This window comes from Callithrix jacchus, chromosome 14 (assembly GCF_049354715.1).
Source record: "Callithrix jacchus isolate 240 chromosome 14, calJac240_pri, whole genome shotgun sequence".
NCBI classification, from domain to species: Eukaryota; Metazoa; Chordata; class Mammalia; order Primates; family Cebidae; genus Callithrix; species Callithrix jacchus.
The window spans coordinates 84,202,231-84,226,301 of NC_133515.1; the positions used below are offsets into that span (position 1 = coordinate 84,202,231).

At 45.1% G+C, this 24,071-nt stretch overlaps 1 protein-coding gene across 1 annotated transcript in view; it reads right to left on the reverse strand.

Moving 5' to 3' along the window:
• Positions 1–471: 471 nt before the first annotated feature.
• The window catches only part of CAPN14 (calpain 14), a 28,854-nt gene continuing 5,254 nt past the window's right edge, over positions 472–24,071 (reverse strand). Inside the window, exons 6-21 of the mRNA XM_017964440.5 lie at positions 23,458–23,523; positions 21,225–21,310; positions 18,393–18,467; positions 16,867–17,030; positions 15,644–15,807; positions 15,121–15,129; positions 13,021–13,226; positions 12,042–12,078; positions 11,491–11,547; positions 10,131–10,188; positions 7,186–7,250; positions 5,824–5,892; positions 5,072–5,147; positions 4,357–4,473; positions 3,927–3,982; positions 472–1,630 (exon numbers count right to left, since the gene is read on the reverse strand). Of these exons, the coding sequence (XP_017819929.3) occupies positions 1,604–1,630; positions 3,927–3,982; positions 4,357–4,473; positions 5,072–5,147; positions 5,824–5,892; positions 7,186–7,250; positions 10,131–10,188; positions 11,491–11,547; positions 12,042–12,078; positions 13,021–13,226; positions 15,121–15,129; positions 15,644–15,807; positions 16,867–17,030; positions 18,393–18,467; positions 21,225–21,310; positions 23,458–23,523 (1,332 nt within the window). The 3' untranslated portion in view covers positions 472–1,603. The remainder of the gene's footprint in view (positions 1,631–3,926; positions 3,983–4,356; positions 4,474–5,071; positions 5,148–5,823; positions 5,893–7,185; positions 7,251–10,130; positions 10,189–11,490; positions 11,548–12,041; positions 12,079–13,020; positions 13,227–15,120; positions 15,130–15,643; positions 15,808–16,866; positions 17,031–18,392; positions 18,468–21,224; positions 21,311–23,457; positions 23,524–24,071) is intronic.

Below are 24,071 nucleotides of genomic sequence, written 5' to 3' on the forward strand. Positions count from 1 at the left end.
TTAGAATTCTTGGATGATGGCTCAGCCTCTCAGGATAGGACCCAGACCTCATGGCAGTTGCTGTGGATATCAGCCCTTGCCAGCCTGAGTGGCCTTGGCTGTCTTACAATAGAGATAAGTTCCGGCTTCTCTGAACCTCTTGCTGTGTTCCAAGCACTCTGTTTCATCCCTTGCTTTAGTGTCTTTTTTTTTTAAGGCGAAGTTTCACTTTTTGTTAGCCAGGCTGAGTTCAGTGGCATGATCTTGGCTCACTGCAACCTCTGCCTCCTGGGTTCAAGCGATTTTTCTGTCTTAGCCTTCTGAGTAGCAGATTACAAGCGCCTGCCAACATGCTCGGCTAATTTTTTTTTCTATGTATTTTTAGTAGAGATGGGGTTTCACCACACTGGCCAGACTGGTCTCAAACTCCTGACCTCAGGTGATCCACCCACCTTGGCCTCCAAAAGTGCTGGGATTACAGGTGTGAGTCACCGCACCCAGCCCTAGTGTCTTTTTTCCCCCCATGTGCAGTACCCTCTGTCTGAAACATCATTTTTCTTTTATTTTCCTACCTAGTGCCTCTTTCCCTTTAAGATGGTTAAAGAGAAACTTCTGCCAGGAAGCCTCCCCTAGCCCTCTCAGGTTGTGCTAGTTGGCTCTCCTCTGTGTTTCCACAGCCCTGTGTGCATTCCCAGGTCACAGTGCACCACAGAACACCTGTCAGTCATCTGAACACAGAACACCTGTCAGTCAACACCCCCCAGAAGACTGTCAGCTCTGTGTCCCCAGCACCGAGCAGATGCTCGACCCATTGCAAGAGCTTGATAAATGGGTGTGTTTTTGTTCTTTGAAGTGGATAGACTGAGATTTTCTGGATGGATTCGAAGTGGATCTGATAGTCTACAGGTCAAGTAAACAGACTGTTACCTGTCACAGGCAGGAAGCCCTTTGAGCACTTGCGTGCTTTCAATCCACTGGGTTCCCCTAAATCCAATCATATGGAGATATTGTCAGCAGAAGATTACCCCATGATCTCAGATGTCAGAGCCAGCCACCCTACCTGCACTCTGCCAATTCTCTTATTTTCTGTTTCTGAAAGCCTGCTATATTCCTGAAATATAACTGGAACTTAGCCTACATCTATCAATTTGCAGATGCTGGGACTAAATGTCTAAGGATATATCATTCCCTCTTCAGACCTTGAAACCTAGATGATTACCCCACACATGAGAACATGTGGCATGACTAAGGTCACTTGAGTTTGAGGCCACAGAGGCAGTGTTGTGTGAGGCTAAGCACACCAGCTCTGCAGTCAGAATGCTTTGGCCATGTCAGGTAACATCTCCGCTTGTGGCAAGGTTGTGGCCCCAGGGAAGGACGGCTGGCTTTTACAAATCTGATGCAATCTTTTTTTTTTTTTCTCTTTACTGCCTCCCTTCCCTTTCTGCATGCTGGCCATCCAAGGGAGGGCTGCAGAAGAGAAATCTTCCCAGCTGAGAAGGTGATGGCTGGTGAGTCGGTTCTGAAGATCAGTAAGTAGGGTGGATGTAGGTTGGTCTCAGCCAAAGGCTACTCTTGGAACACATGCAGAGTCCTCAGTGAAGGCAGATGAGACTCAGCCTTCTCAGGAGTACAGTGCCATCATCATCCACTGGACATGTTAGGAAAGCAAATGATAATCAGTTCAGACCCACCTCTCACCTGGGCCTCCCCACCCCACACTCCTGGGGAGCCGTGGAGACAGAACATTAATGGATGGTTTAGCCAGAGGGACCATACCATCCATTAGGAGGTATAAATCAACCTGAAATATAATCAACTTTGACTTCTCACGGTGCCTATGAATGATGACAGCCAAATACAGGCTGATTCTGTATTCAATTCTCAATGAAATTTTTTTCCCATGAATTCAATTTGGCATGCTTGTGCCAGCTCTGTGCAGGTGTGCAAACTGGCAGGGTAGCAGAAATCCATTTAAGCATATTCTACATGTTTACATTATGGGCCTGTTGGTCTGACAGCTTTATGTGGGTGTGATGAACAACCCCTCTAACTCATATACAGGGGACCTCTAGGGAAACTACTCCCCAGACCAATCCCTAAGAATGATAAAGCTGAGAATAGTGAAGGTACCAATGGTGTCAGAGAAAGCCTCAGCGTGAAATCCAACAAGGTGGCTGCCATTCCCTGCAGACCTTGGGTGGTCCTGATCCTCACTGAAGCAGAGGTGGTCAGAGCTGGAGGCAATCTCAGAGACCACCTAATTCCACTCATGTCACATGTGGGGCAGCTGAGGCCCAGAGATTTAATGTGATTTGCCTATGGTCCCCAAGCTAGTTACAAGGAATGTTGTGGCTTCGATCCAGTTCTCAAACCCCAGTACAGTTCTCTTCCTGTGACCACTCTTTGCCCACTGGACTCTGCTCAGGGTTGGACTGACCTGTTTCAGGTGCCACACTTGTGTTGTCCTATCCTCCCAGACCTGAGCCTGCCACTATGGATGGACCACCAGGGATCAGGAGTGATGACTCAGCACTCGAGAGTGGGGCTAAGCAGTTCAGGGATGGGCTCAGGTAATTCTGGCCATTGGCCCTCCAGTAGAATCCCACTTCACACCCACTTCACACCGAATCTTGGAGGGATTGAGGGGTGACACAAACTACAGGTCCCAAAAGCTTGGAAATTAATTCCATAAAATGGACATTTGAGATTAAGAAAGACATTCCAGCTTTTATGGAATCATTTCTAAGCACACTAAACAGAGGAAGGGTTGCAGAAAAAAAGAGCAGAGGATTGAACTCCAGACTCCAATGTCCTTGAAATGAACATTACCTAGCACCACACCTGGCACCTAGCATCTGCTCAATATATCAGCGCATTTTGAGTGATCGGGACAGATAATCAGTTTTATATGTGAATTTGCCTTCTCCTAGGCATATCACTTCATTCACTTAACAAACTGTATGAGACTTGGGAAGACGTCACAAAAACAAGAGTAAATGTAAAACAAGATGCTGCACATGTGGGGAAGGCTACGCCAGCCCTTCAGTGAGGTTTATCTGCGGCCTGTACGTCCTGCCTAATCTAACCCTGATCTCTTGAGACTCATATTGAGCCATTTCTCCTCATTCTCTGTGTGCTAGCCTGGATTGCATACACTGTTCCATCTAGCCCAGACCCTTCCTACTCTGCCCTCTACCAGCTTGTCTTTGAGGCTTCAATCTCAATGTCACCTTCTCCAGAAAGTCCTTGGTAGAACCCCATCTAGACTAGTTCTCCCATTACTGTCTACAGTACAGTAGAAAGAGCTACAGCTCTTTTTTGGACCCAGGTCCTCACGCATCTGTGTCCACATCCTGCTATGCCTGCAAAGTGATATGAAAGAGGAGGAAATGGGCTTGGCCATGTGATTGCTTTGGACAACAGAATGACTTGCAGGTGTGCCAGACTGAAGACCGGGTTTCAGAGGCCTTGCATGTTTAAGCTCACTTTCTTACGTTTCTCCTGTTTCCCTGAGAAGAACAAACCTAGGCAGGATTTCCTCAATTCAGGTACCCAGAAAAGTCCTCAGCCAACCTACATATGCACTAGCAAGCTAGCTGAAATCCACTGACTCCCAGCCATGTGACTCGGAAGCGAAATAAGTACGTGTCATACATATGCTGCTGAAGTTGTGTAAATTTGTCACATGGCATTATTGCAATCAGAGTTACTGGATACACTAAGTTAGTCTCCCAATCCTTTCATATGTGCCTGCCACAAAGTGGGTGCCCAGAACACATCTGATGGATGAATGAATGAATGAGTGAGTGCAATGAATGTAGTGCTCTATTTCAAATTCAGCAGAATAAAGGGTCCCCAGAGCTCTTCTCTTCACAAGAGCATGGTCCTACAAGGACCACCTCTACCTAAGATGACATGAGTCACTTCCTTGGGGCAAGACTTACCTCTGACTTCTGGAGGTATATCCCTTTGCCATCTTGGGTTAAGTTTTGGAAAACATCTGTGAAAATGGAGCACAGCTAATGTGTATATTGGAAACATTCTGAATTAGTTCCTCCCACATACCTCACCTTAGCTACATCCATTTGGAAAACATGCGGGAACCCAATGTCAGACTACATGTGACCACACACAGCCACACCTATGATAAGTGAGCCGCTTCAAACCTTTGCCTCTGGAATAAGGCAGGGAACTAATGAGTTTGGGTGTCTGCAGCCAGGCCTCACAGGCACTTGGCTGGAGTTCCCGATAGCTTCCCTGGTCTGCTGTTTCTGGGATGGCAACTGTCCTGTCTTTTGCTTAAAATAGAGACAGGTGGGAAGTCATGGGGCAGCACAGGAAGCCCTGACCCTCCCCCACTTCCCGCCAGCTCACCCTCCATGTTCTCTACACGCAGCATCAAGTGGACAAAGCTGACAAAGTCCATCTGGAGGCTGGGGCCACCATAGCGGATGAGCATCAGCTGACAGACATCATCACTGAGCACGATTCCTGCATTGAGCACAGGCTCCTGCTGTGGGTGCTGGGAGCTTGCACCCAGCTCCCCTCCTGCCCAAAGCCCCTTTAATTGTCCCTCCACTTTAGGGACCTGAATCCTGATAGCATGGAAATCTTCTTTTATAGGGTTCATTTTGAATTGTTTCATTGTTTAACCAATTTATTTTATTTAATCCCTATTCCTCACCCCTGCCTATTAAGGCTATCAACATGGGGCTGTTTTCATCAAGTATGTGATTGGCCTTCATGGAAGGAGGCAGTCTGCTAAGTGCTCAAAAGGACCTGATCTGGAGCCTGGTAGTCCTGGATTTAAACCCCAAGCCACTAGCTTCAATTTCTTCCTTTGTGAAGTGAGGATTATAACAAAGCGGTGTTGAAGATTAAGTGAGAAGCTGAATGTGCGAACCGTCCATCAATGTTGGCTCTGATCACAGTGACAGTCATAAAAAGTGTTTGTGTTGATTGCAGAGCTACATCTTTGAGAATCACACTGTGCATTCGAGTTACTTCAGCATGCCACACATCCCCCCCCGCCTCGTGAGTGTGCACCCTGCCCGTGTGTGCCCACAGCACCAGCATTTCCTGTGCCTACCTGCCTCCCTCATGGCAGCCTGCAGCTGTGCCCAGCTCAGGTATCCTGACCCATTGTCTCGCTTGTAGAAAACCTTCTGTAAAGAACCAAATAAGAGGTTCGGGAAGTCAGGCATTTCCAAGCACCATCTGAGACCCCTGTGTGACCCCTGTCAGCACTGCAGAGGGGCTGTTGAAGATATCTGAGGCTCCACATGCAGGGCCTGCTGCCAAGATAAGAATATGGCAGAGTCCACGCCAGGATCCCACCACCTCATGTTTCCTACAGAACAAGGCTTCTGAGAAAGAGAAAAGTCTTTTTTTCATGGGGTATAGAAAGTCTTGGTGTGGGTAAATGTGCTTAACGTAAGCACATTATCCACACTCTAAAGTGATTCCAGCTTTCTGACTCAGGAGAAAAGTGGGAGAGTTGTGAGTTGTAACCAATGATTGGAAGAACAAGAAGGAGCAATTTTATGAAAGACTTTAAATGCCAAGTGTGCCAAGGAGTTTGGTCTTTCTCTGAAGCCCATGAGGAGTCTTAAAAAGAAAGCAGCATGATCAGATGTGTGTTTTGGAACTTCAGGAGACTACTGCAGCCAGCTCTCTGAGTTTGAAAGAGACCGATGGAAGAAATGCTCACGGATGGAAGAGTGAAGAAGTTTGGCGAGTTGGATATAAAGGGCTGCAGGGGAAAGAAGTGTCTCGTATAGCTTTGCAGAATTGCCATTTCTACACCATCTTCCAAAGAGCAGTGGTTAGACTTGTTCTTACCTGATAGAGCTTCAGCTGCTTCCACAGGTCCCTGAATTCCTGGATGCTCATAGTACCTGAGGCATTAAGCTGATGAATGGGTTAAGGTAAAAGCTACCAGGGAGAGTTCCATCCATGCTTTGGAGGCAGTGATCCACGCTCCACAAAGCAATTGGCAATTTGTGGATGGCCTCATTCAGTATCTGATCATGTCTGATTTCACCAGTTGGCCTTACCCTCCACCCTTGCTAGGGAAAAGCAGAATAAGCCACAGCACAGCAGTGCTGGGAGAAGTGGTGATGATGGAGGTGATGATAGTGACCACCACAGGTGGCATTAAGTGAGTCAGGATATTTTGACATGGCCAATTTGATGTGATTTACATTAAAAATAGTAACTGTTTTTCATTATTAATTTAAAAAAACAGCTTATGGAAGGAGTCAGGCAGAAGGTGGCTAAACTTTTTAAGTTTAATGGTTGGCCTTGTAGACCATGCCCAGATACCCCTAGCATCAGAGACATTGGGTCAAAGTACCACCATACCCCATCTCTGTTTGAGCCCTCACCATGAATCTATCACTGAGTTACACACTTCACCTGTAATAGGTGAGGTAGGAATTAACTCCCCCATGTTCTAGTGGATGAAATGAGCACTTGGAAAAGGTCTGATCTTGTTCGAGTTCATACAGCTGGTTACAGGGCTGGGCTCTGCCCCATGCCTGTACCTGTACACCTAATCCTGCACTGTCTCTGAGTTTCCGCAGACTGTTTTTGTTTTTTAAACCTCCCTTAGGCTATCTGCTCAATATGTCTCTCCATAGTATGGATGATCAAACTTTGATTACAATTATCCACTTAGAAAGGCAGTGCATTTGCTAGAAATATTGCAGGGTTGAGAAACAGAACAGCTGAGTTCATGGCATGCTGTTTAACTTCCCTGAGCCCCGGTTTCCTGATGTGTGCATGGGTGCAGCCACCACCCAGTTATTAAATGGAAAACATATGGCCCTAAGGCTTTGGAAAGGCTCTTGTAAACCTGGAGAGCTGTTACTAACCACCACCTTATAACTGCCTCATCCTCATTCCCAGGAAATGAGATTATTGTGATGGATGGCTGATATTGGTCACCTGTTAGATGATAGCTCTGTTCTCAACATTTTATCTGTACTATCCCATTTGCATTCCCACATTAATCCTACCAAGTAAGTTTCAACACTCTCTCCATGCTCCAGATGAGCACCTGGATGCATAATGAGGCTCAGAGAATTTGTCCAGGATCTACAACTGGCAAGGGCTGGGGATGGGATTCAAATCCACTCTTCCTAGCTCCAGAGTGAAGCTCTCAATCAACAGCACCCATCCACCCACAAACTGAAAAGATACATCCAGTAACGCCAGGATCCCCTGGCAGGCTTCCAGGCTGAAGAGGGGCTGTGTGCTCCCCAGACCTGTAAAGGAGCAGAAAGAGGCCACATGGAGGCTGGACCCAGGTCTGAAAATCCCTTTTCTGAGCAGGAAGAGGCAGTGCTGCCTGGGCCAACTGTAGGCTCTGATGATCACCATGTATGTGGACTGGGCAGAATGAGAATGGAAGGTAGGAGAGAGAGTGTGGGGGGTGATGGTTATTCCTTCACCCATGGAGCAAGTCAAATGCTGCAGGGACACCTGGCATGGCTTTGCTTTGCTTTGCTTACACAGAGGGCCAGATGAGCATGCCTTTTGTACCTAGGGATGGCCAGGATCCAAGAGGTCAACTTGTTCAAGCTCCCACCCAAATTAGGGGATTCTTTCCTCAGGTTTCTTTCTTTTTTCTTTTTTTTGAAATGGAGTCTCACTCTGTCACCCAGGCTGGAGTGGCATGTTCTTGGCTCACTGCCACCTCCACCTCCCGGGTTGAAGCAATTCTCCTGCCTTAGTCTCCTGAGTAGATGGGATTACAGAAGTGCACCACAACACCTGGCTAAATTTTTATACTTTTAGTAGAGACAGAGTTTCACTATGTTGGCCAGGCTGGTCTCAGACCCCTGACCTCAAGTGATCTGCCCACCTCGGCCTCCCAAAGTGCTAGGATTACAGGTGTGAGCCACGACACTGTCCCTCCTCAGGTTTCTTGATGGATGGTCTGTCAGTTACGGGTGCTCATTTTACACGTGGGTGAAGAGCTACAGTGAGGAGAAACTTCTTCTGTTAAGTCCAAAGGAACCTCCTATAATATTGGCTCACTGGCCCTAGTTTCATCTCCAGAACACCATAAAATGATATTTGTCTCTTCTTTGACTTCTGCTTTCCTTTTAAACATCTAAATATTTCTCAGACTACTCGTCAGATGCAATGGTTTCTAAACCCTCGACATCCTTTTCTGAGCCCTACATTTGCCAGTATCTGTTCAAAATATGGTACCAAGATTTGAAAACAGTCCTCCAGATGCAATTTGATTGAACAGAACACAGTGGACCAATCACCTCCAGTTTTCATCAGCAGTTCCCAAATTGTGTTTCAAAGGAGATTTTCTGCAGACAAAGAGTTCTGTGGTCAAAGAAATGTGGGATACTTTGCATCTATCAATGCTTGTCTTCATTCACCTTGCACTTTACTGTGCGCGAGGTACTGAAGACCCAAGTACAATTGACCACAGAAGCTAACCCCTTTTATTTCATGGAACACTTACCAAACCTCTTGGTTTCCAATGTTTCCTGGAACACAGTTTTAAAAACATACATCTAAATGTTCCCATTAAATGCAGCCTGAATGTGTATAAGCTTATTTAGCAGCAACTCAAAACTATTAGTTCATGTTAGCTAGATGTCAACTAAATTAACCAAATATCTTTCACATAAACTGCCACAAAAATGAGGTCTCTTCTGTTAAGAACTTGTGCTCCCATTTTAAAACGGTATATATCAAAATGGTTTATTATCTTCCTGACTACATTTCATCTTTCTGGTTTGGGCACAGCTTGTTGAAAACATTCTGAATTTCAATTCTGCTATCTATTATATTAATGATTTCTTCCAGCTTTGTGCCATCTGCAGCTCCAATAAGCCTATATTCCATGTCTTCTTCCAAGACATTAATAAAAATTGGGGAAATGAACAGGACCAATGGCAGAATCGAAGAGCTCATATCTAAACATCTAAGCATATAGACTCTTGCCTGTAACTAGATAGAATTATTTCTCTAGTTTTATATTTGTACAACTCTTGGGAATGGCGATAAGATTTGTTGTGAATACATCTACTTTTATTATTTTCCAACCCACATTTTATTATTTATCATGGGAGACTCACCACATATTTTGCAAAAAGCTAGTATTTCTCTGACCTATCCATCTAGAACCCTCTCATAGGACTAAATGAAAGCAATTTGTTCATAAATATTTCAGAAAATCATTTTGTATATATGCAATCAAGACCTTTAAAAACGTTTAAATGTGTACAAGCCATTGTTTCTAGGTAATTTCCCTAGAATCAGCCTAGAATGTTTTTTCAGTGGGGAGGGAAAGTTCTAATGTTCTACAATTCATAGATTCTTCCCTTCTGGATATTTTACTGATAACTGAATTTGGCCTTGAAAAGCTCTCTACAAATTCGTTCAAAGCCTGAATCACACAACAGCCTGGACTGTAATTTTCCTGGGTTTGAAATCTTGGCTTCATATAAAGGAGAAGCAATCATCTAACTTCTGTAGCAAATACTCTGGTTGTTTTACTTTTTCTACTTTGAAGTTCATTTTTCTCCCTGGAGAAATCAGCCTATTTCTTTCATGTTCTTCTCACTCCAAATATATGTATAAAATACTTTATATGGATGGTAAGCCTTTCTAATAATTTATCCCAGGCTCCTTATGAAAGCATCCATGCTACCCATTTGCAATTCTTCTAGGTGGCATGCCCTCTCCTTCCAGATTTTTGTAGCTTGATCAAGTTGACATGAGTTCATCAGATAGTTCCCTAGGTAGGCTAGTTAATACTTAATATTTATATCCCAGGTTGAGGAAATGGGTACAATTCTTCCACATAAAATTGATATGCCAAGAAAGAGAAACTCAGTTATTTCTTTCTGACTAGCAAAATGGCAGAAATCTTCATTTTCACTGCCATATATCTCTATACCCCAAGTAAGCAAAATAATAATAATAATTATTATTTTCAAAGCTGAATAAGTTTCTCTACTGCTTTTTCAGATCACATGATCCACTCTTGTGTAAAATAGAGCCACTGGTTGAGACCAGCACTCGGTAATTCACACATCCCACCGAAGGAAAGAGAAACAAAGCCAGAGTTCAGAAAAGTGTCCCCTCTGAGTGCAGGATGGCTCTCAAACACTTACTTGACCAGGTCATATGGTTCAGGATGCTCTGCAGTTGAACTGCATTAATTTCTGGATACTGAATAGAAAGCAGATTGGCAAGCAAAAAATAATCGTTACTGAAGGCTCATTAGATGGCAGAGGAGACATATGACTGCACAAAAAAAATAAACTGGGATTTTCTAAGTACTTCATGATACTTTTTAACTGTGTACCAAGCCCAGAGAACCCTGGCAGGGCAGGACTCTTAAGTAGGCTTCTAGAGAACAGTGATTCTCAAAGGTGCTATCCAGGTGCTTCTGAAGTTTGGCCAACAATTTGGTTTGAATTTCATTCTTAATAAAATGTCATTAGTCAAAACTCTAGATTTTAACCTTAGAGTTTACTAAAAGAAACTCTTTATATGAACATTTGACTTTAAAATATACCAATGAAATATAAGTATCAAACATTTGATTTTTTAAAACTGATGTATATTCATAATATGCTATTTTAATTGTTTTATATATATTGGGATTATCTATGAGACTTCATTTGATAAAAGGATTGCAGCATCAAATGTTTGGAAACCACTGGTATGGAGGAAAACTTTTATAAACAATACTCATAAGATTCTCATTTATCCTCTCCAGCTACATTAAACAATATTCCAGATGGGCAAGGCAGGTAAGTTGTGACTTTAAATCAGGAATGTCACTAACACAAGGGGCTCAGGTTCTCTGTTTTAGTGACATTGCTCCAAATATCAGACCCCAGATTTCTAGTATGTTTCTCACCTTCTTCCTCCTAAGTGTCTTGTAGGTTAGGGAGAATGTGGCCTCCAGAGCCCTGCACTCACACCATTAGCCCTTGCTAGACTCAAATCTGGGCCAGCCCAAGAGAAGAAGCCACAGGGACCAAGTGTGTGCCCCAGGCTCTCCCCTTTCTTATCAGGCTCACCCCCTCTCCAGGTGACCACTCAAGGGCCCCTTCTCCCTGGGCTCCCCTCTAGTGGTTCTCCCTACAGCCCCCAGGAATTGTCATTGTCATGCTTTCCTCCCCCCCACCACCACCTCTGTCCCACTCCCAACTCTGACTCTCTACTCTGCTATATCCCATTTTCTCATGGATGAAAGATTAAAGTTGCTTTCCTACAACTAATCAACACAACTTCCAAGAACAGATAATCATTTTACAGGAGCCTTCTAGGGCAATGGCTCTACTCATTTGTCTAAAAACTTGAGGACTTTAATAGAAAGTGGCACTTGGGGGAATAGGTAGCCTTAAATCACAGTTTCTATGCAGCCTCAAGCAGATACAAACCTATGTTTTGATGAAATGACATGCTCCACTTTGTCCCCTGTTCTTCCCCACCCTCCCCCACTGCACCTGTTCAACTCACCTTTTCAAAGAATTTGGTGAAGCATTCATTCTGTTCTTCATTTTGCTCTTCTATCTCCTACAGGAAGAGACACGTAGAAAGACATAATTATTCACCTGTATAAATGGACTTGGGTGTATACCCTAATGTCTCATGGCTTCCAGGCTTCTGAAATCCATGAGTTAACTTTGCATTGTCTTTAATTTTACACGACAGCATTTACAAACAGCCCTTGCTTCTCCAATTTTCCCTGACTTTGGGGAAGTCACAAACAGTGAAATGGACAAAAGATACACCAGATAAAAAGAAGCAGAAGAAAGTAGAGATGTAGCTCACATAGCTAGCACTCTGGACCCTCAGTAACAAGGACTTGACCAGTGGGTAGTTCTCTACTCTTTGTTGGTGCAAAAACAGCAAAGCCCAGTTGGGATACACCGGGTAAGGCCTGCCGTAGAACAGGGTCTGTAAGGATCTGCATCTCTCCTCCCCTGACTCCTTAACTTGGAAAGAGAAACCCACATCCTGGCTTGGAAAGCAGTCCCAGCCGTACGGAATTCCACCTGACTACTCACCTTCGAGAAGACAACACCAGAACTGCTGCCAATTTCACTGAGAACAAAAAAACAAAGAAAAAACCCAGAGTTTCCTCTTGGGAATTTCTTGACCAATGTCCCCCCTCTCCTGGGAGCTTGTCTCCCATGTTCCTTCGCCAAGGCACCACAAGCGCCTGCCCACTCTCACACCTCCCCTCCCGCTTCCCCTTAAAGTGTACATTCCAGCCAAGTGCACAGCACACCACTTGTAATTCCCTGCTCCCTCATCTAATTAGTCTTAAAAGACGAGTATGAGACTTAGAGGTCTGACATGGCAGTGGGGCCTGAGACCAAGCCAAACTATCTGTGGCCAAGACATAAAAAACAAACAAAAACAAAACAAAACAAAACAAAAAACACAAAACCTGGCAGGTAAAACAATCATAGGCAAAATAATGTGTTTGGTTGGGATATGTGCACCATAATTCAACTGCATACACTAGTAGAATGGAAGCCTGCTAGTTTATGGCAGCCTCCCCTTACCTGAACAACCCTTATGCATCTTTTAATAGTCACCTCCTCCCTGAAGCCACTCCTGCTTCCCCCAGGACCATAGGAGTTGGCTCAGATTCTCCTCTTTGAGACTCTTCTAACACCCTGTGCATATAAAATGAGTATACAGGATGCACTGGAAGATCAATAACTGCTCATATATCTTTGTCCTTTCCAGACTTTGAACTTCTGGAAGTTCAAAGGGCAGGAGCCATGTATGCTTTATCTTTTTCTCTCTAATGTCTAATATGGTGTTAGTTTATGAGAGGAAGGAGGGCGGGAAGGAAGGGGAGGGATGTCCTTCATGCAGAAAGTAACCTGGTGTCCTGCTCTTCCCATATCTCTTCTGTCTCAGCAGCAGAAACCCTGGTCTCTGCCCTTTCCAACCTTGCCCTCCTTGCCTGCCCTCCTTGCCTGCCCTAGCCCGAGCGGTCCCCAACCTCTAGGAGAGGCCTTGTGTCCTTACTAAAAGATGTGCTTCCTGGAGAAGACCCTGAGGATGAACTCTGACTTCTGGTGAGCCTCCAAGGTGCAGGGCACAATGAGGTATGTCCCTGGATCCAGACACAGCTCCTGACTCACTTCTTTCTCCCTGAGAAACTTATCAGGCTGGCTCAGGGGAGCGTTTCTGTGGAAGAACTCGGGGGGCAGTCTCCTCTCACCATCATGGTACTGTGGGTAGAAGATACAAGAACACCAGGGGAGGTGATGACTCAGGGCTGTGGCCAGGTCTGAGGCCCTCAGCTCTGAGCCAGGACTAAGGTGGCCCCGATCTGCCAAATCCAGTGTTCCCCAGTGGAGGATGAAATGAGAGGGGAGGAGAGGCAAAAGCCAGAATATGTGTGTGGAGGGCTGCACCTTTGCTAGAACCTATCAGGGGTTACATAAACACATGTCATTTGATTTGACTTACCTTAAAAACAAAACCAGCACAAAATGATGGGAAATATGTCCTTGTGCCTGTAGTTTCCGTTTTACAGTGAGAGCTCTGAGGCTTAGCTTAGATCATCTGCCCAGAGTCATCAGCTTGTCACAGTCCCAGCCATGTGGGAATTCAGGACAGCCGAGCTCCATGTTCATGTTCCTTATACTGCCTGATGCTGCCTCCATGTATGTGATGTGGCACGACTGATGGTCACAGGTACAGATGGACCACCACCACCTCCGACCTACACCTCACAGCCACACACAGATAAACTGGACATGCCATGTCATCTCAGGGAAAACACCCTGGTAAAGGACAAAGAGAACTGGGCAAGAGCTCAGAAGACCCGAATCAGAGCTCTGATTCCGACATTTCCTGGGTATCTTTTTTGTTTTATCTGATTCTCTTTCTCTCTCTGTCTCTCTGCCTCCTTCATTTCTCCATCTCTCCCTGTTTTTCTCTCTTGCTTCCTCACCCCTTTGTTCTCGCTCAGGGCTGTAGAGGGAGAGGAGACCCACACCAGGATCCTCTTTCCGGTTTATACACAACTGCTACCCAAGACACCACCCACCCACATCAACAGATATTTAACAAATTCCTCCATACTTTGAAAATAAAATACATATCCTTATGATGTAGGCATTCTTTTATAAGATAATGAGAACTAGGAAATCATCCAATTGCCCTCTTTGCCATGAGCTACTAGGAATCTCAGAGCTAAATTGTACAATGAGCCATAGTAGCTGTGCTAGGTTTAGTTTTCCTGGAAGAAGCAACTGTCTACCCAGCTCTCATCTCTTTGTCATTTTTTCTTGGCATTTAAATTTTGTAACTGATTTGTGGGCTTCCTCTGTTTATACTTGTTTATTGTAGGTTGACCCAAATTCTGTTTAGAAGTAGGCACGACATCAATAACTTTTTCTTTTTAAATTAATAGGCAAATTTGAGAGTGGTCAGTGTTCCTGTAAGGAAAACAACAGAAAGAGACCCAGCGTAAAATGATTTCTTTATAATAGTCCTTTTACATTATTCAGTCAAACCTGAGAAAATTAAGCTTTTACTCCTGTTTTCTTTGGGAAATAAAAGAATAGCTGCCTCCCTCAGAGGATGGGATTCCTTGGGCCTTCCTACCTGACCCCTCCCAGGTGCCACAGCAACTGAAGCCAGACATGTTCTTGTCCCTCACCCATGCTCCTGCCACATGTCCTCAAGCCTCTGTCCCTTCTTCCTGGGGAGGTGGGCTGCACGGACTCTGATGTCCCATATGTTTTAAGTCCATTTTACTTTGGGTTTCATTACCCAGTCAAGATTGTAATTGATCATCTTTCCTATGCTGTGATGGCCTTCAATATTAGCCCTAGGTATTCGTGTAGGAATTTACTAAATTTTACAATTTATTGGTTCCATGCTAGGCTCTGAGACCTCCCTACAGATGCATTAGGATCTCTTGGGGGTCTTTGGATGGAAAGCTTAGCAGATGCGCTTTACTTTCACACAGGCACAAGCAGTTGGCAGACATTCTCATCCTCAGACATTATCATAGCTTCTTATGCAGTATAAGCCTGCTCTGAAGCCCGTGGAGGCTTGGCCACATGCAATATCACCCCAAACTAGGGCCACCTGGTCAGGGGCAGAACTCACCAAGTTCATCTGGAAAACAAAAAAAAGAGGGATCTCATTAGGCAGGGAATCTGGCTCTCTCATAAGCCAAAACCTGAAGAGAAGCTGATATGCAAGGCTCCACCCAGAAGCCCTGTCCCCTCCCACAAGACCTGCTGTTCTATCAGTGACATTTTAACCCATCATCAGAAATTCTGGAAAAGGGGAAGGGAAAAAATGCTTGGCTTTTGGGGAGAGGAAAAGGAAGCCAGTATTGATAGTACTATGTGCCAGGCACAATAACAAGCACTACCACATAATCCTCTTTTATTCCACCTTTTGCCTAAATATCATTGTCCCCATTTTACAGATGAAGAAACTGATGGCCTAGTGCAAGAAGGTGACTTGCTCTAAGTCACATGTTCCTAAAAGACAGTGCCTGCCTTTGAAAACCCAGGTCTGTGAACAGAGACAGATGGTAAAGAGGACAAGAAACAGGAAGACATGGTCACTGCTGGCGACCCTGTGCTTGGTCACATGCCCTGTGGTTCAGAGGTCCACCTACCCTATAAAGGTAGAAGCCAATGGCAAGGTAAGGCTTCTGCTTGCGGCGCCTGTGCCTGGGCTTCTGCAGCAGGGACACCAGCACGCTGCAGGGCCTCAGGGATCTCCTGCCCTCTTCAGGCCTCCAGACAGACAGCAGGAACTGTGGGTTCTTCCAAAATGTGTCTGGGGCAGAACACAGCAAGGTGAGAATGGACCCCGTATCCCCAAGCATCCTGCTCGCCAAACTACTAAGAGGTGAACGGTCCAAGGACACCTCTACCAGGATTAACACCCTGAGTCCCATCAGGACAGAGTCAAGGTCCCTTCAGCCTTGGCTCTATGCCCTCCCTGCTTGCTCTTCCAGCCGGAGGGTTCTCCAGACACACTGAACTGGAGTTGTTCCTACCACTGTAGCCTCTTTGTCTTGCTCAGTGCCTGGCCCAGGTATAAAATACATCCTCATGATATGTATTTTATTTGCCCCACAAACATGTGCTACCTGAGTAAGTAATTGTCTTAACTCCCAGGGGAGGTGACCATGATCCTAGGGACCTCTGCATTTACTGGAGGCAAAAACCGTAGCTTAAGTTCAGCTTCAGACTTTGGGGGAAATACCGTCAAAAGGGGACCTCAGAGCTAAGGCCACCCTGGCCCGTTGAGGTCACACCCCACAGGCCTTGCCTTCAAAGGGGATGGCTCACTATCTCCAAAGTGGAGGAAGGGACACAGCCACCAAACCTGTCCCATCTTGCAAGTTCAGACAGGTTCTTCTCCCCTGAATAGCGAGCCTGGGAAGCCCAGGGTTTGTGCTCCTCCCAAGCTCCAGGTGGACAGGACCTGATACAATATCCATTTCAATCCTGCCCAGTTAGTGGGTGGTTACCTTAGTGTTTTCAGTGGCCTTCTCTAAAACTAAAGAAAGATTCTCCCTTGATCCTGCTTTCCCCATGCCTGTGTGCCTGTGAACCCCGGTGGTCACTAGGACAGGGCAAGCCTCTGGAAAGGTACAGCCCCACAGGCTGACGGCTTGACTGAAAGAACCCTGTTATGGTGTACACTGGTACCACAGGGGCCCCGTCCTCCCTGTGGTCATAGCCCAGGACCCCAGCACATAGCGAGACAAGCAGAGCCTCCTCTCCCGTCAGCTAGTGCAGAACTCGTGCTGCACTCCCATGTGCAGTCACTCTCACAACCCCGCTCACAACGTCACCCCAAGAGCCCTGCTCCTGTGCAGACGCTCACCCTGCAGCAACTGCCACCGGCCACCAGCTGTGCTCCCCTTCTCCCATCTCCCCTCCCGAATGGTATATGTCCACTTCTGGGCCGCCTCCTGGGTCAACAGGCCTGGGGTCAGTTTACAGATGACCAGGAGAACAAAATGTGCTTTAAAGTCCTGCAGTGTCATCCTATGGAGAGGAAAAAGGAACAGCACAAACAGATGGACCAGATAACACCTAGTCATCAGGATGCATGGGGAGGGTGAGACAAAGCAGTGGGCATCCCAGCCCTCTCGTGGACAAAGACACCAGCTCTTGTGCAGAGCTGAGCTGGCCATCAGTACATGAGCTGGGGCTGGCTAGATCCCTTTGAGGGTCCATTGTGGGAAGTTGGAGCTGCTGAGAAGACCCTCCCTCTGGCTGGAAGCAGCTGTCCACATGGCTGACTGGGGGAGATGTTCCTGTTTCTGGAATCATGGTGACAGCAGCTGCATTAGTGCATAGCTAACTAGTCATTTGTTTTATCTGGAAATGTTCAGTAAGAATTGCATATCATTCTTAATCATTAATTAATGAAGATCTTTGCCCCTACTTGCTAACTTGCGGCCTGTGACACTCTATTTAAACTGTCTCAGTTTACTTAACCAAAAAGTGGGGGGAAAAAGGGAATTTGCGGGGCTTCAGTTCAGTGAGAGAGCTTCCAAAGGGAGAGGGCTGCAGCAGGCTGAACTGGATGGTTAATGGGAGGAGTCCTTGGAACAAGGGTTGACATTAATAGTAACAGTGGCAAGCAAAAGCAAAGGGGAACTGATGGGGCCCCTGTCAAACACCTAGAAGCAGCATCAGATCAGAATGTCTTGATGGCCTTTCAAAAAATGAGGTGACCGCATGTTCTCACGCATAAGTGAGAGCTGAACAATGGGAACACATGGACACAGGGAGGGGAACGTCACATTCCAGGGCCTGCCAGGGAATGGGGGGATAGGGGAGGTATAGCATTAGGAGAAATACCTAATGTAGATGGCAGGGTGATGGAGGCAGCCAACCACCATGGCATGTGTATACCTACGTAACAAACCTGCATGTTCTGCACATGTACCCCAGAACTTAAAGTATGATTTTTTAAAAATGAGGTGAACAGCTCTGGAATGGGTGGGAGTAGGTGGAAGTGTTATTCTGCTCTGGAGGGCACCAGTTGGGGGGCCTACCCTATGGCAAGACTTTACAGTCTCTTCCTACCTCAAGGCCTTTTCAGGACAAAAAAGGCAAAACCTTTTTTGAATATATTGAGCAAGAGAGCAGGGGGAAGCCAGAGAGAAGGAAACAGCCTGGCAGTGCCCTCCCTGAGCTCCACACTAGTGGCCTCTATTCTCATCACAGAGACTGACCATGTATTTATAGGGGCTGTTTGTCCTGCTAGACCGTGGGGGCCTAATAGGGTGGTGCCTTATTGATTGTACATGAGGTTCCTGGCACCCATCCAATAAACATCTGTTGGATGGGTTTTCAAATGTAGGCCAGGACATTTGTCCAATTCTCCAAGTCCAATACCAGAACTCTCCATCATTGTCTTTCCTCAGAAGCAGAATCTTCTCCTTGGGGCTCAGCAGCTCCCATTTACTTGAACTGAAAATAGAAAAGGGAATGAAAAGCTTGTGGGGGGCATGCTAGAAATTCTTTAGCAAGGAATCTGTAGTGTCATTATTTATTATTATTTTTATAACTGCTTCAGACAACTGAATTTTCCATTCTATATTGCATGGGTAGCATGTAGATTTCGTTGATAGCTTACTATGAGCTAAGCACTGGGCTAGGTTCTTGACATACATTATTTCATTCAAGGCTAACAACAACTTTGTTGTTCTCATTTTAGAGATTAGAAAACTGAAGTTAAGAGAGATTGAGTCACTTGCTGAAGTCATACATCCATTCAATGTCAGAGCTAACATTTGAACCTGCGTCTTTTCAAAGGCCATCATTTGAACTTCTACTTCTGGCCGTGAAGGAGTAAGACTGTCCTGACAGCCTCCTACCATCAAGAAGTAAAAATGCGACAAAATATAAGAAGCTGTTTTCAGATACTGGACAGCAGGCAACATGGGTCTGTGATCCCGGGAGGCTGGAAACAAATGAGGTTTGCCCTCGCATCACCTGGGCCTTCTTCCTGAAGGTAATTTCCTGGTCACAGCTACAGGGAGAGGGACTCTAAAAAGAACATATAGGTCTGGCTGAGTGGAGGAGACAGAATCTGGAATTCAGGGAGATGAAGGCAGCCAGAATTTGCTGGGCAAAGCACCTGAGAGGAGGGGGCTCATAAAAAAGGAGTTCCAGGAACTTCAGAGGGGTTCCCCTGCATCTTTGGCTAAGATTTAGTCTGTGCTTTCTTAAAGTGAAACTCCCCAAGACTGGACTGTAAGCAGAACAGAGTGCTGGGAATCTCATTCATTCCCACCGGACAAAGTTAAAAGACTTTATTTATTTATTTACTTATTTTTGAGACAGAGTCTAACTCTGCCACATAGGCTAGAGTACAGTTGTGCGATCTTGGCTCACTGCAACCTCTGCCTCCCAGGTTCAAGCAATTCTCCTGCCTCAGCCTCCCAAACAGTTGGGATATACAGGCATATGCCACCACATCTGGCTAATTTCTGTATTATTGGTACAGATGTGGTTTCACCATGTTGGTCAGGCTGGTCTTGAACTCCTCACCTCAAATGATCTGCCCTCCTCTACTTCCCAAAGTGCTGTGATTACAGGCATGAGCCACTGTGCTCAGCCAAAAGACTTGGTTGAATATATGGAATCTTTACCAGAGATCCTAGAGGGTCTACAATTTAGTAGTGGAACCAAATTATCTCTGAAATAAAGTTTGTTTTGACTTTCCCTAAAAGTGCTTAAAAACATCGAAGTATCAAAATCCCTAAGCAATGTAACTACTTACTTTAAAAAAGGTCCAATACTCTTTAAAGAAATATAATGAAATTCAGCACAATGAAACTAAAATTTACAACATCCAGCATGCAATAAGAAGTTATTAGCCATATGAGGAAGCAGAAAATATGATCCGTGACCAGGAACAAAAGAAACAGTCAATAGAAACTGACAGAAATGAGAGAGATGATGGAATTAGCAGATACGGATATTAAAACAGCTGTTAGAAAAATGCCCCATATTCTCAAGAATGTAAAGAGAAACATGGACATAATGAGGGGAGAAATGAAAGATAATCTCAAGTGGAATTTTTAGAATTGAAAATATAATATTTAAAATGAAAAATATACTGAATGGGATTAACAGCAGATTAAACACTGCAAAATAAAAGCTCATCATTTGAATATTCATTATACCTCTGGATCGTATAAATTAAGAAGCTTGCCTAAACTAAGATCGCACAGCTAGGAAGCAACAACAGTGTAATTTTACCCATCATCTAGCTCTAATGTTAGTGCTTGTTCCCCTGTGAAAGAAACTGCCACCAGCAACACGATGCTAGATTTCTGTAACACTTTAAATTTATGTATTTCTTTGGATGACGTTTTCCCACATCGACCCAGCTCCTCTAACAACTCTGTTTGCTAATGTGTAACAAATATAATGCAGCACATTCCATCGGGAGGAAAATTCAACTTGTTTGTCTAAGCCTTCATTTTTTCAGTATAAAAATGATTATGTGATAATGTGTATATGGACATGCTTGTATATTCAAAAGACCTGTACAGGATTAAGTACTATAAATCTTCATAATGACAGAAGGAAGGACTTTAGGACTTGACCTCCCTTTCTGCCTGTGCCCTACAGCCAGTGTCTAGCCTGCAAAACCCACATTTCTGTAGGGCTACCATTAGGCAGAAACAACCTAAATGCCGGCATCGAATCAGAATGCCCAGCGGCTACTCTGTGTAATCAGAGTGTAGAGTCCAATCCAAATGTGTCTACTTTGACTCAGCAAACCCAGGAGTATACTGAACCACGCCAGGGAAAGACACTGGACTCAGGCACCAAAGACTTTGCTTGAGTCACACTGTATGACCTTAGGCAATTCAATTAATCCAAGTTTCTCTATTAGTAAAATGGGGATAAAACTATCTACTTGGTAATAGCATTGTTTGGGGGATTAAATGAGATAATAAAAATTCAAAGGGTTTAGCACAGTGCTGGCAAGCCCACAAGTAAACATTAGCTTTAATTATTATAATGAAAGAGAAAGCAGTCTATATACCATAAAGCGTCTTATAAATGTGAGGGATTGAGCATCCCAGTCTGAAAGCTTCCTGATCCAGCCTAAGAGAAAAGGAAGCACACATTTGAATTTCTGTGCAAATGGCAGCCTCCTTTGCCTACACCTACCCATTCTCGCCCCTCCAAGATGTCCCCAAAGTTCACCTGTCACTCCAGTCTCCTTTCCATTCCACTTTTCCCCAGGGGTTCCGTAGCTTGACTAGATACTCAGGTCTATGTTTGCAGGTCACCTGCATAAAACGAGAGGCAGTTTAGGTGGCTGGGCTGAGTGCAAGCATTCCAGAGATCTGAGTGAGATTCAGGCCTGCAGATGAGCACTTGCAGTGGAAAATCACAGGCCCAGAGAGAGCTGATAAAGGAGAAAGTGGCTCTGCTCCTTGTACTTACAAGCTGTGAGACCTAGGGCAAATTGCCTAACCTCTCTGTGTCTCTGTTTCCTGATCTGTGAAATAAGGTCAATAGCCATACATATGGCAGTGGATATAGTCATACCTATGACCCTCCCCAAAGGGGATACATACATTCTGAACCTGTGAACACGACCCTATTTAGAAAAAAGGATCTTTGCAAATGTAATTAAATTAAGGACCTGGAGATGAGATAATTATGGATTATTGTGGGCTCTAAATTCAAATACAAGTGTCAGAAGAGAAGGGGAGAGGACACAGAGAAGGCCATGTGCAGATGGAGGCAGAGACTGAGATATGTAGCCCAATCCAAGGAACACCTGGAGCCACCAGAAGGTGGAGGAGGCAAGCAGGGACTCTTCCCTAGAGCCCTCAGAGGGAACATGCCCCACCCACAACTTGATTTCAGATTTCAGGCCTTGGGAACTGAGAAAATTAATTTCTGTTGTTTTTAAGCACCCCCTCACCACCACCAGTTTGTGGTAATTTGTTGTGGCAACCCTAGGAAACCAATAGATCTTGTGAAAAGAAAGTAAATTTTGGGACCACCCCCTCCCCACCTCGCACTCACTAATCTAAAGGGAAGAGTCAAGCTGGGAACTGCTTAGGGCAAACCTGCCTCTCATTCTATTCAAAGGCACACCTCCGCTCACTGAGATAAATCCATATCTGATTGCCTCCTTTGGAGAGGCTAATCGGAAACTCAAAAGAACGCAACCACATGTCTCTTATCTACCTGTGACCTGGAAGCCCCCTCCCTGCTTCAAGTTGTCCTGCCTTTCCAGACGAAACCAAATGTTCATCCTACATATGTTGATTGATGTCTCATGTCTCCTAAAACGCATAAAACCAAGCTGTGCTCCAACCACCTTGGGCACATATGGTCAGGACCTCCTGAGGCTGTGTCACAAGTGCACATCCTCAACCTTTGCTAAATAAACTTTCTAAATTAACTGAGACCTGTCTCAGCTATTTGGGGTTCACAGCCTATTCAGGCAGTGCTGTGAGGATGGAATGAGTCCACATATGTAAGGCAGTTAAAATAGTATTTAGCACATAGTAAGTGCTATGTAAATTTTGTTAATAAATATGGAAACCAATTAAAAACTCTGGGCACACACACCAACATAGTTGCTGGAGATCTAGAAGGAAGACGTTAAGTGTGAATTGAGTCCAAGAAATTTGAAACAGTTAAAGAAAATTGGAGGACTTGGGAGGAGTCGGGCCCTCTGAAGAATATCAGAGGTTCTCTAACTTAAACCTGCTGACTTCTTATCTCTATGCTGCACATTTCTCCCTCCACCAGAATGCTCTTCTCACTCCGCACAAGTATACCTGTTTCAGGGGCCAACTCAATGCCACCTCCACTGATAAAAGACTTTTCTGACTTCTCCCTAACCCAACTCAGTGAGGTCTTTTCTCCCACCCATGAATTCCTAAAGCCTTTTATCTATACTTTCTTCTGTTTCAACTTTGCTTCCTCCTCATTTTCAGATATGGTTTGATATCTGACTGTCAGCCCTTTGTAGGCAGGTTCTGTCTGGTGCATCTTTCTCTAAATGCCTAGTAGAACTCAAAAGGTGGATAGTAATGGAAACTGTCACATGAAGACTGACATAAAGAAGTGTGTGAGAGAGTAGAAATTTGGGAGGGAAGAACCAGATAAAATGGTTGTTCTTGGCAGCGCAGAGTGAAGTAAAGTTCAAGGAAGGGTCGTGAGATCCCACAGCAGGTGGGAGGATGGTTGGCTGAGGGCTGCCCCAGGAGATGAGGTTGGGGTGGTGCATTGGCAGTGACGAAGGCTGGACCCACCACTTTACCCCAGGAAATAGGTGCAGAGGCACAGGGACCTACCAAAGACTTTACCCACTCCCCAGAGGGTGCAGAAACTAAATCCACCAAGAAGAGCTAGGGCCCAAAGAGGGAAGGGCAAGGCTGAGAGGGAAACCGAGGGGCTGACCTCAACCCACCTTCCTGATTCCTGTGAGAGTATAGGCATGGCCGTCCACCAGCCCGTTCTCCAGAACCTTCTCTTCCTGCAGAGACAAGAGAGGTCCTGATCAGTCTGCTGCTATCTACAGCTTATTCCTTGAGTCATGGGAGGGCTGCTTGGCTGGAGCAGGGGTTTATGGAGAGAAATGTGGGAGAGAATAGAATCATGGTATGGTACATTGCAGTTTTCAAAGCTTTTTGGTATCCATAGTCTAATTCCACCCTCTCAATAGTGATCCATTCTGCAGTGGTCATGTCATACCCTCCATTTTATGGAGGACAATTTCCTTTAGAGTTGTGTAGTCAGTGTGTGAGGTGACATGCTTGGCCATCAGTGAAGGCAGGGCTGACCTGAGGGCTTCCTACTCCTCTTCCATGGTTTTGGCTGTTATCAAACAGGATGGAGAAAGTGCCTTGCGTGTAGCTGGCCCTTAATAATTGTTAGCTTCCTGCTCTGCGCATCATCTTTTTCCTACTGCCTTGCCTGCCCTAATGCCTCAGTACTGCTACTCTGTTTTTTGTTTTGTTTTTTTTGTGTGTGTGGTTTTTTTTTTAAACAGACTCTCATTCTTGTTGCCAGGCTAGGGTGCAA